This window comes from Citrus sinensis, chromosome 8, assembly GCF_022201045.2.
Source record: "Citrus sinensis cultivar Valencia sweet orange chromosome 8, DVS_A1.0, whole genome shotgun sequence".
NCBI classification, from domain to species: domain Eukaryota; kingdom Viridiplantae; phylum Streptophyta; class Magnoliopsida; order Sapindales; family Rutaceae; genus Citrus; species Citrus sinensis.
Window position 1 is genome coordinate 865,570 of NC_068563.1, and position 19,804 is coordinate 885,373.

Consider the following 19,804-nt stretch of genomic DNA (forward strand, 5'->3'; position numbering starts at 1 on the left):
CTTGCATGTCATATTTCTATGAGTTTATTGTAACTACCTGTGTATCATGCAAGCATGCATGATGCATCCATCAATTTATTTTAACTATCTACATGCCGTGCATGCTATGGTGTCCATTCATTTACTTATAACTTTAAATTTTGCATTGATCTTTGTGAAATGCAATGGTTGGAAATAGAAAAATTAAATAATATCTTTTGACTTTGAATATCTACCATTGGATTGTGCAAGAATAGATGATATTTTTTAACTTTAAATATCTACCATTGGATTACACAAGAATAAATAGTTTATGTTAAAATTTTAAGTAAACATAACTTGACTTATTATTGGGACTACCAATTTATTTAGCAATTATAAACTAAAATAATCACATAACAAGTGTTCATTAGTTATTAATTTCAACTTCCCCTATATGTGACAATCCTATTCCAAATCAATTACGAAATAATACAGCAACTAAAGGAAAAAAAAAGTTGCATTTCCTAATACAAGTTAATATGAGGCAAATAATACTTATTATGGTGAAAGGAATTCACCAATTAAGGTACGTGAATAATATAATACCCTTAAAAACCCTAAAAATTGCCGTTATTCACTTGAGCATAATCAAAGGCGACCATCTTTTCTTTCTCATACACAATGATATTTGTAGTGTGCGACTAATCAAATATAAGTCTACGAGTAAGGAGGTTTTAATCGTTATATATAAGACAAGGAATTATTATAACCCAAGATTATGAATTTTTTTTTAAATTTTTATAACTGTTCTATTGGCTTTTCCTGATAGTGGTCGATAAACCCTTCTTCCCCAATCATTATTAATTGTCAAGAACGATAATGGAGTTCTGCTGATCATCGGAATCTGGTCGCATGCGCTCAGATCTTCGTGTACATGCAATAATTATTCAATGTAAGTAATTAAATAATGGCTGTAGCCAATAAGCACATATCCTTTTTGCACAAGTTATAGTACCAAAATCCCCCTAGAAACCCTAGTTTTTTAGTAGGAAGTTTTCTTAGAGATCAGTAGTAATAAACAAAGGTTTTGCGTGTCAAATACCACAAAACTCTAGACCTCTAGTTGTTATGGGTATATAAACCCTAGAGCCTAGAGTTTCTCTCCTAAATTTACTTGTACGTAATTGTTAATTATTGCTTCTTCTGGTACTTAATACTTTTTTAATGTTAGATTTTTTATTGTTTTATTATTATTATTATTATTATTTCTTTTTGGTGGATGTTGTAGAGACTAGAGAGTGAAGAAGCAAGCATTTTGTCATAACTAGCGACATGCCATTGAATAAGGGAAAAATAGTGAAGGCTTGTGAGGACATGAAGAGTTTGTATGGCATGCCGGAACCGAAAGTGAAGGCAGCTTTGAGTCGTCTTCTTAGAATATATCGTGACGAATGGGGTTTTATTGAAGAAAATAACTATGAAATTCTCTTCGAGAACTGCATGATAGAGGATGAACAAAAACAAGAAGAAGAAGAAAAGGTATATATACACTCACTTTGTTGCTTTATGTGATTCTCTATATTCGCAACAACTGTGGATTAAAAGCATTTGCATATTTTCGATTCACTTTAAATGACTTGTGTTAATTTCTCTCCCTCTCTCTCTCTCTTATATAAACATGTGCTTTGAATGACTTGAATTTTACATGCTTATGACGTTTGGCATTTGACAAGAAATCAGAATTGAAGATTGTACAAGCATTGTTGGATGATAGTTCAGAGCCATTATTAAAAGGACATTTAACAGATCACAGTGATGAGCCTTCAACCTCTATCAACAAAAGTGAAAGATCAGCAATATGCTCATCAGAGGATGCGGAGGCTGTGATTGAAGTAAAGAAACCTGTTCAATTATCTAACCACAAAAGAGCTAGGGCCTCGTGTTCTGAGACTGCTACACGAAACATCAAAGGAAAAATCCCAGAAATTGAGGAAACTGCTTGTACAAGAGCATTAACCATTGATAATACAAATGGATTGTTCTCGTACGACAGTTACTCTCGTGAATTTTCCCAGGAAGCGCCTCCTCTTGCTGTTAAATATCCAGGTATCTACCCTACAAATTTTGTTTATGGTGATAATTGTTGAGACTTGTTTTAATGCTAATGTCGAGCTGTTAACCATCACCTTAAGCTTTTTTCTCTATCATTGTTTAAATCAAAGGTATAATCTCATGTTTGATTCCCTCATATGAAAACTCTATCTGTCAGGTTTTTCTTGAGTCCATGTTTTATGTAGTATTTGTTAAGACTTTTCCCTAATTAATACTTATGGTGGACCTTTTGTATTTGACTAATTCTTTGGGTCAAGCGGTGTTTTTCTACTACATGGTCAGTTCAATTGGTAAGTTTGTTTGAACGGTACAGAAAGTTTGGGATTTGAATCGGCTCGTACATATGGGGAGCTAGTGTATTTAGTTTCTGTCAACATAACAAAATACTTCAAATAATAAAAGCGTTTTTTCTCTAACATGATATTAGAGTCAAAACTTCATGTTTATTTTTCTCTGTGTGAAAACTCTTATTTTTAATGCTCTTCTTTGAATGTATGTTTCAAATGAGAACGCCGGTTGAGACACTGTTTTTAATATTGAAGTTGGTCTTTACTCCATTAACTTTTGGGGTCTGAGTGGTTTCTCTTACAATAATAAACTTTAGCCATTAGGTTTTGTATACCTCTTCAAGTGTAATAACTAAGCAGGTAATTAGCTAAGATTTCGTAGCAGGTAAATGTTTTATAAGATTGAAGTGTCTGCATTACTTCCACTGTAGGTTGACATACATGATGGAGGTATATTTAAGATTGAGCCATATATTGTGGCTTTTAATCCATATTTGTTGCGGTATAAAACCACTACATGTCAAATGTAAGTGCTTAAATATTATTGTGGCTTTTTATTCTTTAGTTGTTATACGCCTTCAAAATTTTTGGAAGCTAGATTGACATTGAGAGTAATTCTTTTAGTGATGCTTAGAGGTCAAACCAATTGATCTTATGATTTGCTATTAAGTTGGTAATTTGTTATGCTACGTTTTGTGTTCATTCAAGATGAATATTTAACAAACTTGATATGGATGGTTATTGCAGTGACTGGTGTTTCTTATTCAACTCCATTGCAACTTGTTTCATCCAACAATGGAGAGGCGAAACTCTCCATAGTTTACAACTCTGTATTAAACAATTATAAACACTTTCCAAGTTCGGATGTATTCTTGAAAGTGGTTGAAGATAAAATTTGCAAGAAATATGGAATCACAGATCCTAAGTTTCGCATGAAAAAGCTAATGAGGGAATTATGCGAATACTTTTTGGCAGTGGGCGCTAATGTGACCAATAGTGATCTACATTTACCGCCCATTCTTGATACATCACATAAAATTGAAGCAGAGTTTGAGGATAATGGCAAACATTATCACCAAAGCAACTCCAAAAATCAGCCAAGCTCTCCAAATGTTGACGATTGCTGTAGTAAATTTGTGAATCCTCCATTTAACGTCACCAAGAATCCCATTTTTGTTGAAGATATAACCCGAGGAGAGGAAAAACAACCAATTTCCTTGTTAAATGAAAATGGAACATCGGAGCTGCCCAAGTTTTTGTATATCTCAAAGAACACAGTTTATAAAAATGCTCATGTGAACTTTTCACTAGCTCGAATAGGTGATGAGAATTGTTGTTTAAACTGTTCAGGGAATTGTCTGTCAGCGCCGGCAAATTGTGCCTGCACTAGTGAAACAAGGGGTGACTTCGCTTATACAGCCGCAGGACTACTGGACGAGAAGTTTTTAAGAGAAAGTATTGCTATAATTAGGAGGAAAAATGATAAAAAGCATCTTTTTTACTGTGAAAATTGCCCACTTGAAAACAGATTGGTGAATGGTAACAGGAACCACAAAAGAAAGAGATCTGTAAAGCCATGCAAGGGCCATTTGATGAGAAAGTTCATTAAGGAATGCTGGGCTAAATGCGGATGCAGCTTGAATTGTGGAAACCGTGTTGTTCAGAGAGGTATCACAGTGAAATTGCAGGTAAATATTTCAGCTCTTTCACTTCTGCATTTTTTTTTTTAATCTTAAGTTATGAGTAGCATATCATTAATTGAGGCTTGTGCACAATAGTCTGCACGAAGAGTTCGTGTTTATTTATAGTGAAGCTAGCTGTTGTTGTCAGGTGTTCCAAGCATCTGAAGGGAAAGGATGGGGTGTTAGAACTCTTGAGGCATTGGAGAAAGGCACTTTTGTTTGTGAGTATGTTGGCGAAGTTGTAACAAACCAGGAACTAGATGAGAGGAATGAGGAATTTTCCGGTGATCGGCATACATATCCAGTGTTACTTGATGCAGATTGGGCTTCTGAAAGATTCTTGAAAGATGAAGAAGCTCTTTGCTTGGATGCAACGAAATTTGGAAATGTTGCAAGGTTTATAAATCACAGGTACTTTTGTCACACTTTTGAGTCAATGCTTTGTGCATTTATTTTGACGAAGAAGGACACATATGTCCTAATATCTTTTAATTAATTACCGATCACACCCTTAACGTTAAACCTGTAATAGAAAAATATAGTTTATAACTTTATGGTCTTTTAATTACTACTATTGTCAGTTTCATAGCATGTGTTTGTCAAAGGAAGGAACAATTTTATTTGGTGAAATTCACATTTTATCCTTTAATAGTAAAGTAGGAACAACTAAATTATAATGACAAGGATGCACTAGGTAATTAAAAAAGAGGTCTGGTTAAGTTGGATTAATTCCACAGTAGAGCACTTCTGGTGACCGTACGATCATTGAAATAAATATTAAATTTGTACTTATTATTATGATTTAACAGTCATCATCAGTACTTCACCATAGAGCTTGATCCAACTTAGCTATTGTCTTAAAAAAGATTTGAGACTTGAGTAATAAATATGAGGAATATTACAGGCCTATTAAAGATCATTCTCCATTCTTTATTAGAAAAGTTTTGTTTTTGTTGCTTAGTTACCACTTAATTTAAACTTTTTTCAACATGTATATCTATGTGTTACAATTTACAGATGTTACGATGCTAATTTGATCGAGATACCTGTAGAGATAGAGACCCCGGATCATCACTATTATCATGTATGTAATCTCAGAATTTCATTGTTTTTCGTTGAATCTTATTATGTAGAAGATAACTAAAACTTTCTACAGGTGGCTTTTTTCACAACAAGAAAGGTCGAAGTGAATGAAGAATTGAACTGGGTAAGTAGATTTTACCTCTTAGAGTGTGCATTATTTATCATGTGGTAATTGAAATGTTTAATTCTGTCTTGATTCATGGTTTAAGATTCAAAATTCCATTGGCCGCAGGATTATGGTATCGATTTTAGTGATGAAACCCATCCAATCAAAGCATTCGACTGCAAATGTGGAAGCTTTTTCTGTAGCATGAAGTCACAATCTTAAGTTTTAAGTAAATCTTGTTCTTTTGTCTTATATCTGAATGGAACTGAATTGCTGAATTGCTGATCTCAAAAAATGCCCTCTTCGTTAAAGAATTAACCTTTGTTCTGCACACTATGTCCGTTCTTGCTATAGTAAATTGGTACATAATCGTTATTTCATCTTCAGGAGTCCATGTTCAACTACACCGTTAAGCCGTGGAATCGCTTTTCCAGCAGATTACTCATCAAAATTCTGTGATTTATCTCTCTTTTGTAATGCATTATTCTGTAACCTTCGAACCCCATTTTAATTTTTCTAGTTTAAATCTGTGTGTTTATTTATCAAATTCTGTGCCATTGAACCATATCTTTAGAGCTTCCAGAGATAATTATCGTCAGCAATTGCAAGGGTTGGTTATTTGACTCTTTAATTTGCATTTTTGACCTGCTAAATTTATAATAGAGCTGAGCTCACAAATAGCTGGATGGAGAATGTCTAAAAAAAAAAAATTGCTTTTACAAAATTATCCTCGAATTTAAAAAAAAAAAAAAAAAACCCTCATGCTATAGGAGCAAACATTATCCTCGCCAAGAATTTCAAAATAGCCCTCATGCTATAGGAGCAAACCTTGTAATTGAGAATTCAGTTGCACTGGATTTAGAATGAGTGCAATTTTTTAGGCTAAGACGCGAAATGAAGGGGGACTTCCATTTTGTGAGAAAATTAAGAATATTGTTAACATAAGCTGTAAGCATACTTCTGAATAATACATAACATGCTCTGAAAATTAAATGCGGAAGTTTTAGGACCTAACCTCCAGCTATTGATGTGTCCTTTGCAACTGTTTGCTTTCGATTTTGATACTTCTGTAGCTTCAGTAATCAGTAATGATGGTGTAGTTTTTGTTTTCTTTTTTTATTACAAGCTGTCAGGGACCAAAATCATTTTATCATCTCATTATATTATCATCTTTTCATCATACGTGAAGTAATGGTAGTTATAATTAGCTATCATAACATCTAACAACTAGCTCCAAACTTGGTAGAATTAATGTCAATGAAATGTTGGTCCATATTGATCCACATATTGGTCCACATACTAGAGACTTCTTTTAAAAAAAATACCTCGACATCCAGGTGCCCAACATAAGCAACATAATTTAGACAACTCCTCTTTAGTCTTTACTTAGAAGTTCACGTAATAACGAAATAATAACGCAAAGAAATTAAAAGATTTGAGTTTCATAGCTCCTTAGGGATGCTTTGGAGCACAGGTCTCCAAGAACGTAGCCGGTTCTCCTTCCCTGGATTAACGGCTCTCAAAATATGCTTTCTTCTCAGAAGATTCAGCCGCTGCTCCACTGAAGATGCCGTTAATGGCGAATTACCAGCTGGGATTTGACTGTGATGAGCACCATTCGTATTCGTATTCATTACTTGAAGCATTTGCTTTAAATCCTGCTTCCTCACCCTGATCTTCATTCTCACAACTCCATTATCATCATTACTTGTTTCTGAAACAATATTATTATTACCTCCTCCACCTCCATTCACCTGTGCAATGGCTTCCATTACACTGCTCATCATGGTCCTTTGTTGCTGTCGAATTTTCGAGGCACGAAGCTCTCTCTTTGGTGATGCTTTGCCTCCTGAAACCTTCAAATAGTCCATGTAATTTTTTAATTCTCTTCTCTAAGTTATTTTTGTTTTAATGCTTCCTTTATCTGTTTGTAGTGTTTGCAGCAAAGCTCCTGCACATTAATTGAGCCTTAAATAGTGATGGATTGTCAACAGATAAATAATACATTAACTCAAGGCACATTAGTTAATTAATTTTAATTTGATCAGACCCTCAATAATCCGAATACAACTCCAAATAGCTAGCTGTATACAGTTGATATCAATTAATTACTAGAGAATCTAATTACCTTTTTTTTTTCCTCCGCTCGAGAGGGAGGAGAAAATCTAGAATGCATCAGAAGTGTTACGTCACCCATACAATAAGTAAATAATGTTATGACATGTGTGCGTTTATTTTAAAATACCATCATATAAATGATGGTTATATTAAATTTGATTATACATATTATACATGTATCAATTAGTTGTAATACATTAGAATTTCTCGTAGGAAGAATATCATCATTGGTTTCATTGACTTTGTTTTTAGAAAAAGGGGAAAAAAACCAAATGCCAACTTCAAATAGATATATAGACAGCTTTAATTTATGCCTCAACTAAGCATGAAGGATGAAAATGAAAGTGGACCGACGCCGGCGGCGGCAGGTCACACATGCTAAGCCTATTACCGCGCTGGATTTACCATCATCGCATGGCATGTAGTACATGAAAGAATCTCGATCGTTGATTCAAAATATTGCAACCTGCCTGAGTTAATTATTTGATAATGATAATGATATGATATGATAAATTAATTATTTATTTGTTTCATAATTGAACGTACTTTGAGAACTAAAGCTATCGGTGGTTCACCCTTCACCTGCCAATAATTTCATTGATTCAAAATATTGCAACTTCCCTGAGTCTATGTGAATAATTTTTATTTACTAAAACCAATTTCTCAATTCCGATTGAAAAAAAAAAGGGAAAGAACAGACAAACCTGAATAATGATAATGTTACTCAGCTGCTTCTAGAAAAACACAGTACCATAGCATTGAAATTAAAAAAAAAAAAAAAACAAAAAATAATAATATTAGGGATCTCAATATTTGAGTCCGAACTTAAATTCTAATACTATGTGTTATTTATTTATTGGATACTTATCATTGTTCAAACAAACAGTAGTTTACTAAATCATTTCTCCTAAAAGTATAATAACATGCATTTTTGAAGTACCTTGAAAATATTTCCAATCCTTGGCCCTCCAAAATAACAATGATCATTTTGAACTCACTGCAACAAAATGATGAAATAAGCACTCAAATTGTTCAAATAAAGGATCATGCAAAATATTTCATTCCTCAGGACAGAGATCCCAGAAAATATGTCCACAATTCGATATGATCAAGGTGAAAGTGAAGAACAAGAGAGTTAGTTATTCATGCTACGTATGAATGAAAAAGAAACTACACTAGATCTGAGCGAATCCCTCGTCAATTTCCATAAATGGTTCGTTTTTGGCAAGAGGTGGACATTAATTTATGTAATTTTGGGTGCATGGTACAGACCAGCCTCCGATAATTGTGAACTTGATCATCACTGATTGTTTAACATGGAAATTGCAAGTTTTTCTTACTGCGTCTTGCCTTCTTCATCTTTGGTATGTTTGATTTGAAAAAATAATAAGGTAAGGAGAAGAGAAGAAAGGAAAGGAGGAAGGAAATAAAAGAAAAGATGATTTCATATCAAATCAAATAAGTAACATTGAAATTAATTTTTTTTTCCTCATTTTCTCTCCCCCTCTCTCCTTTCCATTCCGCTGCTCTCCTCTCATTTTTTTTTAACCGACTTCAGTATTTACTAACATTACAAAGAAATGAAGTAGGTTTAAATACAAAACCCACTTTGTTGTTAATAAAAAAGAAAATCGTATTATGCTTGAGCAAACTGGACTTTCTCCATGTGGTTACCATGATAAATAATCACCAAATTGAAACAACTTTATTTTCATTGAACAAGGCCTTCACTAAATACCTTGTTACACGGAATATAAAAATAAAATTATAACAAATAATATTCACAAAATTTCCACGACGAAGAGGAAAGCAGCCAGCAGGGTATGAAAATTCTGCAACAATAACCAGAAAATCTGCAAGCCATGGAAGATAGTATTCATACCGATGACATTAGACTGTCCTCCAACTTGAACAGCTTTCATAATGTCCCGGTTCTGTTTCCTCTCTCTTTTCAGCTTTTCTGTATCTTCTGATTAAGAGCAGCCTCTTCATGTACACAAGGAATAAAAAAATACAAAACCAAACTGGTAGTTAAATAACGCTCTCCCATGCAAATTTGCAAGAGCACTCTACTATTGAGATATTGGCTCATAAGTTTGATGCTCCTGCCCCTTGTTATGATGTTGATTGATGCATAAGCAACTGTATGAGTTTAATTAGCAAGATAAGCCTCAACCTAGGTTGGTTTCAAAATATTCTAGAGTATATGAAACACCATGTGTGCGCACACAGCAAGAGGGAATAGAAGAAAGAGAAACCAGAGTTGGCAGAAGGAAACATTGACATCAACTTTAAATTTATTGAAGGATGCTGGAACACAGCATTCAGTATACATTCAGAAATGTGATAAAATGCCAATTAAAAAGAATACTAATTTACAAATAAGTTTAATATGCTTGAAATAAATTGCCAACAAACCAATAGGGCAATAGGGTAACATGTTGAAGATTTTTCCATTTATTTGCGTTTCAGTCATGCAAGAATAATTTAAATAACAAACCATTGAACAAAAATTAGATCAAAATCCGAACAAAAGTAACAAACTGAGTTTTGCAGCTTCATAATACCTTTTCGAATCAATGTGAAGACATGTCTTTAGCTCTTCAACGGTCAAGATATCGTCATTATCACATTTTAATAAATTGCAACCAGCAACAAATGCTAGAGGCTCAGCTGAGCCTGGGAAAAGTGATAAATCCTTAACCTTCTCCTTCAGATGTTCCATCAAAATGAACCCTGAATGCGATCCAAAAAGAAACTAACAGTCAGACAAATATGAAGTACAAAAATCAACTTCAAACATCCATAATCGGTGAGTTGTTTTGCGTCTGAATCATAAATTTTCGCAGGCTAGTAGGCATATCTGACATTCACCGACATTAGTTTCAATTAATGTGTTAATTCTTATTAAGACAAGACATGCAATATTAGTTATCTTAACCACCCCAACCCACAATTCATCAAAATCCTCTAAACATGAAATTTAGATGTATGATGAAAGGAGTAAAAAGAATCATAAACAAAAATTAATAGTGATGTAACTACAACTTGGTTATATAATTCATTAAAGAATTTGTTATTCAAAATAACGGATGTAAGAAATTTTGGAGAATGGTAAACCAAGCTCAAATATTCGCCTAACAACTCTATCAACTCTAAGAAATAACTATGTTAAAATATATGTTACTCAATATTTCATTAATCTCCAAGCGTAAACAATGAATGCCGAAGGATGAAAATGAAAAGAAATACCTAGGGCTCGAAGTGTCTTCAAATCAAACTTATTGGCAAGTTCTTGATGGCCAATTACTTTAGCACGTTGTAAAACAAGCAGCTTTAAGCTAATAAGCATGTCCTGCTCAAAAGAAAAAAAAGAAAGAGAGAGCTGACTTTCTAGGTCAAATTTCTTTTTCAAGAAGAAGTGATAACTAGTGGAAGAACAAGAGATCTTACAAGCTCGGATTCGGAGAGGGAACAAAGCCAACTGACATCTTCGACCCTATTCTTACTCAATATTTCATTCATCTCCTTCACTTCCATGACTTCACCTCTCTCTCTCTTCTTTCACTCTACGCGGTGGCAGCTCTGCCCCTCTCTCTCCCTCGTGCGCAGCGTCTGTAAATTTGAAAACTAGGATTTAGGATTAGGGAAGTAGGTATTAGTTTTTCTGTTTTCCATTTATATTCTAAAAATAAAATAAAATTAAAAAATAACGGGTCTATTTGGAATTATAGTGGGTGTGAAGAAAAATAAAAAATTTATTAATTAAATTTATATCAGCACTGATGTTTGCCCTAGGTCAAACCCCAAAGATTCCAAAAACAACGCCGTTTTAAAGATTTTTTTTTAATCGAAATCGCTATCTGCACTGCACTGAGGATTTAAATTCTGCTTTCTCTTAACTGTTATCTTCCATCTTTCTTCTCAAATACACACTTACTGTTATCTTCCTTCTGGGCACACAATTTAGCTTCTTTTAAATTCTGATTTATCAAGCATAAATCTAGAAAATCTAGAAAACCATGAACAACATTTTCAGAAACAGAGTACCACCAACTCAAACAGAACCAACTTATCAAACCACTATAACCCAGCTTGTATATTTCTCTTTACTTATTTCTAAGCCTGCCAGCTTCTTCATCCATGGGCTGATCAAGCTTCTAATCCAAGACGACATGCTGACCTTGTTAGTCTCACTGTCTTCATTTGTGTTCTTTATAAACAATGATTTTAACAACAAATTCATGATGCCGTAACTAAATTGAAAAATTAAGACAACTCTAATCAATTTAAGACAAAACAGCGAGAAAAACCCACAATAGGGTAACTCAACATTTTCGACAGATTTTCAAAACTCTACAATAATTTCTTAGAATTTCTACAATTAAAAAAAAATAAAGCTTACTTGAGGTGGAGTTGGTGTCTTGGTGATGGTTTGTTGCTGGTTTGGTTCGGGCGCTGGGTTCGATGGCTGCTGCTGCGTCGCCCGGGTTCGGTGCTGAGTTCGCTGCTGGGCTCGCGTGCTGGTGCTGCTGTTGCGCCGCGTGCTGCCGCACGGGCTCGCTTGGCTGCGTCGCGATTGCTGAACGGTGAGGCTGCGTCGCAATTTCTGTCTTGCTGAACGGTGTGGCTGCAATCGTTGTGTTGGATGTTGCCTCTTGGGTGGGTGCCGTGGCTGCAATTGTGGCTTCACTTAGGTTTTGTGTTTTGGCCTTTAGTAATTGGGTGTGAATCGTAAGAGTATCAGACTCATTTAGGGTTGGCCGTTTTTGTTTTGTGCTTTCGTTTTTTTGAATTATTTTTTATTTATATATTACAAAGCCCGAGCCTTTTTATCAAGCCCAGGCCTTATATACTTTGCATTTTCTAAGCCCTTTTCCAAATCTTGTCCTGCAGGCTGGGCTTAAAACCCGCGGCCCCAGGCCGAACCGGCCCGAATGTTTTTGTCAAGCCTACCAACTATATTGCTGAACGAAAAAGCAAGCGGCTATTTTTTTTTAAATAATAATTTATTAACTCCTCTTTGCAAATATGTATTTACGGTATTTTAGATTATATTTATCAGACCAAAAATCAAATGGTATTTATTTTAATACAAATATTTTATAGCCATTCACTCCTTCGCTATTCAACATTAAAATTTTCTGTTAGCTATTATAATTTTATATTTACTTCCTCAAAATTTTGATTGGGATAACATAAATTTCCTAGGAATTCACTTGAAAATATAAATATAAATTTATATTACTGGTTTTGATTACTGAGCTGGCATTATTCAAAATATAAATTTAATTTCCCAACATTATTCAAAATATAAATTTTGATTGCTGAGCTGATCATTACCCACTTGATTACTGGTGTTCACTTCCTTTGTATTTTGCTGATGCTCCACGTCTCTATCTCTTCTGTGTTTTATGTCATCCTGTTTCTGCCTTTAACTAAATATACATCAGTCGCTTATCTCAACTTTCTTCTTCTTACCGGTTCCGGTACTTTTGTGATGTCAAGACTCTAAAGAAAGCATCTCAAAAATCATCTTTTCCCGTGTTGAAGCCACAAAATGCTTTGATATTAGCTCCAAAAACCTTTCATAATTAAGGGTATTAAGAAAGAAAATTGTGGAGCATTTTTGGGTCAAGCAGTGGCCTGTTTATGTCTGTAAATATATATATATATATATATATTATATTTATGCCTATAAATATTAAAAGATAAAAAACAAAGAAGTTTTTCAAGTATATTTCGAAAAGCGCCCCCGAGTCCCTGACATCCTTAGGCACCAATACTTTTTATAATATTTTGTCAAAAAGACAAGGATATTATCATACTACATCGACAAGGGAATTCATAATTTATATCGAAGAGTTCAGTGGACCTCCGGTTATCCTTGTGTTCATAATTTCGTGTTTGAGGTTCATTAATTGCTTTAGCGGAGCCTTTTCTTCCTATACTGCAGCCATTTTTTGCTTATGATTTCGTAACAAGATTCCTCTACGGCTAGAATAATGAGAAAACAGTAGTAATGAAATAATTTGCTAGAGCCCCTAGCACCCGTTTGACCAAATAGATCATGGAAGAAGATGAAGATATTGTGATCGTGGGAGCTGGAATTGCTGGCTTGACAACATCTTTGGCGCTTCACAGGTATTCACCAACTGATTGAACGTAAAGTTGTGAATTTGTGCATGCTATATCTGTAATTATATTTTGATTAGAGTTGCAGGCTGGGAATCAGGAGCTTAGTATTGGAATCATCAGAGAGCTTGAGGGTCACAGGATTTGCAATAACATTATGGACTAATGCTTGGAGGGCCTTAGATGCTGTTGGCATCAGTGATTCTCTTCGCCAACAACACATACAGCTCCAGGGGTAACTTAAAACATCTGATTCTACTACCAAGTTGTTCTTATCATGAATATAACCAGAACTATTGATAGTTTCTTTAATCTATTTCCTAACTGCATCTCGGAATACTGGTGCCTCACTTATCACTAGTAGTACTGATAGTTTATGATTGCTTGACGCTGACCTGAATTGATCCGATGCAGGATGGTGGTTGCTTCTTCAGTTTCTTGTCAACCTGCTTCAGAGATATCATTTAAGACCAAGGGAAATCGGTAAATTATCTCATAATGTTATAATGCCTCATCATTTCATCCCCCACATTACCATTTTTCTAGATTACTTTCTTTGTATGCGAATGAGTATTAATAATGTAGTATGAGATGCTTAGTGGAGGCCATGAAGTTCGATCTGTCAAAAGGAGCTTGTTGATGGAAGCGCTTGAAAGGGAACTTCCAAGTGGCACCATAAGGTACTCCTCCAAGGTAGTTTCGGTTGAGGAATCTGGATTATTTAAGCTTGTGTATCTAGCTGATGGAGCCGTTTTTAAAACTAAGGTAAAATAACAGCTAAACTTATATATTTTCAAAATATTCAGGCTACTCAATGGTATAATTATGTGACAGCGGCAATATTGGCAACCTATGTGATGGATGAATTGCAAAAACATGTAAATGAGCTTGATAATATGTTTATATCATGTTGATAATGGAATATGATCCTTAAACTCTGTGCTGCTCTAATTTGTGAGCTGCTGCTCGTCCAGTTTTCAGAACTTTATCATTTGCATTGCTTTGTGATGAAAGGTCTTGATTGGCTGTGATGGAGTGAACTCAGTGGTGGCAAAATGGCTCGGGTTCAAGAAACCGGCTTTTGCAGGAAGATCTGACATAAGGGGTTGCACAGATTTCAAGTTGAGACACGGCCTTGAGCCGAAATTCCAGCAGTTCCTTGGGAAAGGTTTTCGATATGGTTTTCTCCCTTGCAATGATCAAACTGTTTATTGGTTTTTCAACTGGTGTCCGTCCAACCAAGGTAATTATCCCTTCCTCTCAACCTTGATTAGTTCAGCTATTCAGGTATGGGAAATGTATCAGTAGATATGGTTATGCAGCATATCATCAGATCAGCGAGTACGAAACCTTGAAGCTTAGATTACCTTACAAAAGTTTATGGTAACATAAGTTATTCAAGTAAAATTTCATTGTTCAAGAGGAACATGGCAACTCTAGATTCGCCAAAGTCATATCATCAACAATCCTTACTGAGTTTCTTGGTTGTCTGCATAATCATTAATGTTACGTTCACTTCTAGGTTTGTCACTTTCTGATCAGCATTTGGCAAAATTTCACTGATTGTAGATAAAGAGCTAGAGGGCAACCCAGATAAGACGAAGCAGTTTGTGTTGAGCAAGTGTCATGATTTACCCGAGCAAGTAAAGGCTATTGTAGAAAACACTCCGTTAGATAGTATATTAGTATCTCCACTACGATACCGATATCCATGGGAAGTTCTATGGGGAAATATCAGCAAAGGAAATGTGTGTGTAGCTGGAGATGCATTTCACCCCATGACACCGGACATAGGTCAAGGTGGGTGTGCGGCTTTGGAAGATGGCATTATTTTAGCCAGGTGTATCGCTGAAGCCTCAACTGAAAAACCAAGCGGAGTGACTAAAGACAAAGCTGGTGAGGACAAGGAGGAATTTAAGAGAAATGAAATTGGACTGAAAAGATATGCAACAGAGAGGAGATGGAGAAGCTGTGAGCTCATCAGCATGGCTTATATTGTTGGCTATGATGGGAAGATAATAAACTTCCTGAGAGATAAAATCTTTTCAGTTCTTCTGGGTAGGCTGATGATGAAGATACTTGAGTTTGATTGTGGAAAGCTCTGCATTTCTTGATGCACCTACTTTTGCTAATTTTCCAATCTGTAAATAGTTACTTGCACGACTAATTGTGCATACAGAACTTGAAGAAAAATAACAAAAATGTACTCTTCTGGTGCTAAATGTTTGTCCAATATATACTCTCAATGCTTTATAGCAAATACAAAATCACAGTACTGCAGAATGAGGGAAATAAAATGAAATAAGAAGTTGATTTATTGGAATAATTTTTTCATCACATCCGTAACTTTATTCCGCAGTTTCAAACCTTTGTGATTACAGTTTCTTCTTCGTGATTGTTTCAAGATGATTTGAATGCTATCAATTGAGCAGGCAGCATTTTTGTGCAACTATATTTTCTGTATCTGCTGGTAACCAGCCCCAATCTCTTTGTATGTAGTTTCATCTATTGGAATCGAATTGATTTATCTAAAGTCTGTCGTTACTTTTTCCGTGATGGAATCTTTCATGCATTGGCATTATTTCAAGTTCATTGATTACTTTAGGAAAGACCTTATACAAGGCCATGGCTGGAAATAGGGAATTCATATTTCATGTTCATTTCTAGTTGAGGTCATGATTGCTATGACCCCACTCGGGAAAATTCTTAGGAGAAGGTGGTGAAACAATCATGGCCGCTTCTAATCAATAACAAAATATGAAAGATAAAATAAGAAATCGTAAGTCATCACATATTCTCCATAATGTAGGTTTATTGGCTGCATTACATTAACAGTTCGAGCTGACTTCTGAACTGAAATAAACATCTGTTATCTTGGAGCACAAAACTGCAGCAGAAGATAAACAACAAAAGAACCAAATATTACTCCATTTTTCGTTCCCCAAACACTTGATCATAACATCCATATGTGAAGCAGCTTCAAAATATTTTCTTAAATATTCCTCTCTGGTCTCCTGAAATTATCGCAGCAAAATACACGGCCCATCACTTCTGAACTCACCGAAACAAAAGAAGAGAAATGCCACCTAGTTGATGATGCATTCAAATTTTCTCAACATAGATCCCATATGATACCTTGTTGAGCTCGAAATCTTCAGCTTCTGATCTAGGATTCAGGATGAAATTCCCCTACAAGTCTTGAAAATGAGGGGGAACAAAAAGTTTAACGATTAAAAAAACAAAACAAAAAAAATTGTTACGATTAAGAATGTAAACATACTACTATTCAAATGAACATACGAAGTAATAATTACCTGAGAAAAGTTCCCTGTTATATTGACTGATTTTACATGAGAGAGCCTTTCAGCCAGTCTCTGCAAATCCAAGGCATGCTCTAAATGAGCATATCCTGATAGCATACGAATTTTGACGTTTTCAAGAACAGGAGTCAAACAAAATGAGGGTTCGAGCAGATATCACGAGCTTCATCGTCTTCTACACGTAATAAGAAAAGAAACCAGATATGGCTAAGTTAACAAGCCGTGGAGCAGATATTTTAAGTTCATCAAAGTAATCCACTATACATTCATTGAAGTATAGGTTCTCCAACATCAAGCAACCCGAAAAGATATCACTGTATCTATAGGTATGATCAAACTGGACTCGAGTGAGACACAAAGTTGTTAATGGTGCAAAGTGAGTTGAGTTTGTGATGCAAGGACCAACCACACTCAGATTCCTCGGAGTTTGAAGTTTAGAGAGCTGTGAACAAATCTCACGAGAATCAGTTTTGAGTTCTTCAACATTGTGTGACCTAGCAAACTTTGAAATTCTTGTTGCCAGAGATACGCTAGATATGGTTCTTGGCACATATTGTTAGGAAATTGGTGGGTGAAGCAGACGCGCAGTTAAAATAAAATTAGAAGAAAATAAAGAACAAGTACAAAAATAGACACTAGAAATTACGTGGTTCGACTTTTAGCCTACGTCTACGAGCGAAAACATAAGGAAATATTTTACTTGTGAAAATGAGTTACAAGTATTGTAGTATTTTAGCTCACTTTCCAAAATCCGAATACACCCAAACTCTCATAACACTAATCACTCAAGAGTTTATTAAACTCTTAATACTCTCAACTCTAAAAGAAGGAAATGCTTCTCTCTTGATGGAATGAATTTGCTCATTCTCTTTGTTTTTATTTATAGAGCAAGTTTTGGCACTATTAATCAATTATTTAATTATTATTATTATTTTTTTTTCTTTTCCTTCTTGGGCCCGGCATCTCTTTTTTTCTTCTCTCTCTTTTTTTTTTCTTTGGTCGGCACCAAAACCTTCTTCTTTTTGTTTTCGTTGATTCAAAGAATGCAGCAACAACCGCATTCTTCTTCAAAAGTGGTGGGCACCACCTTCTAGAAAAGGTGGTGTTATTTTCTACACAGATAGCATCCCCCAGTTTTTTCTAATAAAACTGAGTCTAGTGAGATTGAATTGCCTGCGTTGGCGCAAGACGCGACGTATGAATTGCTCAAATTTCTTCATCTTATTGAAGGACTTATAGTGAAAACTGAGACTATGGACTTGAGTCCAATGCTGAATCCATTTCTTGGACAAGAAGAAAGTCCTCACAGCATATTTAGTAGATGATATGGTCAGGAAGATTGCTGAGCCTATCACTATCCATTGGATGATCACCATTTCTGACTCTCTTTCCAGCATTTTGCTGATCCTTCATGTTGGTGTTCCGTCTCTTATGTGTATATCAATATGTTTTCACCTGCAATTGATTATACAGCAGTGAAAGAAAGCATATCAAGAGACAGTTACAAAAAATGTTTCAGTCCAAACTATGCTGCACTAGACTCAGATCAGCAGGCTTACTTTCTAAATATAAGAGAGAAGCTTTTTTCTAGTATTGCTTGTATGCTTTTCTTCAGGGAAAGAAGACTTCTATACGTATCTAATGGAAACCTAGAAGCCATTTATGGAACAATATCAAAATTAATAGATTTATGTGGTTTTTGGATAATACTTAATACGATGATGGTCAACAGCATGTCCCGTCTGAAAATGAGTTTTTTCGACAGCTTTGGTCTATTTCTGAGGGTACTTTCCCTTGGAAATGACCCATTTTCTTCCAGTGAAATCAATAAAAATGATTGATGGAAACGCATTTATAGCCACTTTGGTAATATTGTAACTTTCAAAATGATTGTTACTGACCGTACTGGAAAAAAAATTAGCTGTGAATAAAATTAATTAATGTTTGATAAAATTTATTTGTAAAAGTGTCGTGAATTTTAAAAGTAGTTTTATGTCTTTAGTAAATCTTACTGTTAAACTACTGTAAAAATATAAATGATTGAATTGAATATAATATTGAATAAAATTCATTTATAAATTTATAAATATATAAAAAAATTATTGTGTATATGTAATAATTGATAACTAAAATAAGAATTTTTTATAGTTAATTTTATTTCTTTATTTTATTATCTTAATACAATTGGTAATAATAATAATCCTTTTAAAGTAAATAAATTTATTTCCCAATTAGTAAGGATAATTTTGGATATATATATAGTAGTTTTCTGGTCTAGGATCATAAAGTACGGAAAATATTCGGAAAAACTTTAAAACCGCGGGATTTTAAAAATTTAAAATTTAAAGCGCTTAAACCGCACAATTTGTACATTTTCCCAAATGTTCCCGCACTTTAAAATTTCGGACTGAAATATTTTTTTTTCTCTCTCTCCATATATATATATATATATATGTGTGTGTGTGTGTGTGTGTGTGTGTGTATTATATTAAGTTTAAAATTGATTCTGAAAATGAGATTTTGAAAAATTACTCTTTCTATACTTTTTAAAATCTATTATAGAATGTAAGTGATTTTGCTAAAAATTATTTATAGAATCAATTTTTTAAAAATTAAAGTTAACTTTTAACTTTTTAAAATCACTTTTAAATCTCTAAAATAATCCCAAACGTGCGGTAAGTGGCTTCATAGTTATAATGTTTACAAGGGAGGCTTTTACTAGAACAGGGTGAAGCTATTAACATTAATTGAATCATTTGCTAAATTCATCTAACCTTGTCCTTCTTTTATTTGGCGTTATTGGGAAACTTTTCCTGCAAGTGCTCTTACGCGTCACCCCTTACGTAATAACATTAAATCTTTAAGTGTTCTAAAAACAAACATGGCTTAAATACGTAGACTATATTGGAAATAAATATCATCCCGTTAGCCGCTATTAAATTGTACTTTTAACCTTTTTGGCATAATTTTATATATTTTATTTTAAATAAAAACTCATTC

The 19,804-nt window shown here is 34.4% G+C and overlaps 3 protein-coding genes and 1 long non-coding RNA gene across 11 annotated transcripts; 2 read left to right on the plus strand and 2 right to left on the minus strand.

Moving 5' to 3' along the window:
* The first annotated feature begins 614 nt into the window (after nt 1-614).
* On the plus strand, nt 615-5,778 carry LOC102611611 (probable inactive histone-lysine N-methyltransferase SUVR2). Of its 3 annotated transcripts, XM_052432895.1 has the most exons (9): nt 973-1,137; nt 1,250-1,500; nt 1,695-2,067; nt 3,108-4,048; nt 4,191-4,453; nt 5,060-5,126; nt 5,199-5,249; nt 5,358-5,460; nt 5,619-5,778. In XM_052432895.1, the coding sequence occupies exons 2-8, from the start codon at nt 1,294-1,296 to the stop codon at nt 5,451-5,453; spliced, it is 1,998 nt and encodes a 665-aa protein (XP_052288855.1). In that variant the 5' UTR covers nt 973-1,137; nt 1,250-1,293; the 3' UTR covers nt 5,454-5,460; nt 5,619-5,778. The 3 variants fall into 3 exon arrangements, with proteins under 3 accessions (XP_052288854.1, XP_052288855.1, XP_006486852.2); XM_052432894.1 differs by lacking the exon at nt 973-1,137 and adding an exon at nt 615-913 and having other exon boundaries at nt 5,358-5,778; XM_006486789.3 differs by having other exon boundaries at nt 5,358-5,778.
* A 3,254-nt stretch (nt 5,779-9,032) lies between these two features.
* Nucleotides 9,033-12,129, minus strand: LOC102620484 (uncharacterized). Of its 5 annotated transcripts, none has more exons than XM_006486644.4 (5): nt 11,755-12,129; nt 10,803-10,964; nt 10,602-10,704; nt 9,917-10,085; nt 9,033-9,491 (listed from the first exon to the last, which is right to left on the minus strand). In XM_006486644.4, exons 2-5 carry the CDS (start codon nt 10,887-10,889, stop codon nt 9,422-9,424), a joined length of 429 nt encoding a protein of 142 aa, XP_006486707.2. In that variant the 5' UTR covers nt 10,890-10,964; nt 11,755-12,129; the 3' UTR covers nt 9,033-9,421. The 5 variants fall into 5 exon arrangements, with proteins under 5 accessions (XP_006486707.2, XP_015388309.2, XP_024958019.2 ...); XM_015532823.3 differs by having other exon boundaries at nt 10,803-10,979; XM_025102251.2 differs by having other exon boundaries at nt 9,033-9,335; nt 11,755-12,127.
* Nucleotides 12,130-12,719: 590 nt separating this feature from the next.
* Nucleotides 12,720-15,810, plus strand: LOC102621311 (monooxygenase 2-like). 2 transcript variants are annotated; one of them, XM_006486648.4, is made up of 6 exons: nt 12,720-13,493; nt 13,573-13,719; nt 13,899-13,967; nt 14,084-14,249; nt 14,499-14,727; nt 15,054-15,810. In XM_006486648.4, exons 1-6 carry the CDS (start codon nt 13,420-13,422, stop codon nt 15,596-15,598), a joined length of 1,230 nt encoding a protein of 409 aa, XP_006486711.2. In that variant the 5' UTR covers nt 12,720-13,419; the 3' UTR covers nt 15,599-15,810. The 2 variants fall into 2 exon arrangements, with proteins under 2 accessions (XP_006486711.2, XP_024958064.2); XM_025102296.2 differs by having other exon boundaries at nt 12,721-13,493; nt 13,565-13,719.
* A 314-nt stretch (nt 15,811-16,124) lies between these two features.
* Nucleotides 16,125-18,464, minus strand: LOC112499311 (uncharacterized). The gene is made up of 2 exons (XR_003066950.2): nt 16,799-18,464; nt 16,125-16,681 (listed from the first exon to the last, which is right to left on the minus strand). It is a non-coding gene; the product is annotated as an uncharacterized LOC112499311 (long non-coding RNA).
* Between the last annotated feature and the right edge of the window lie 1,340 nt (nt 18,465-19,804).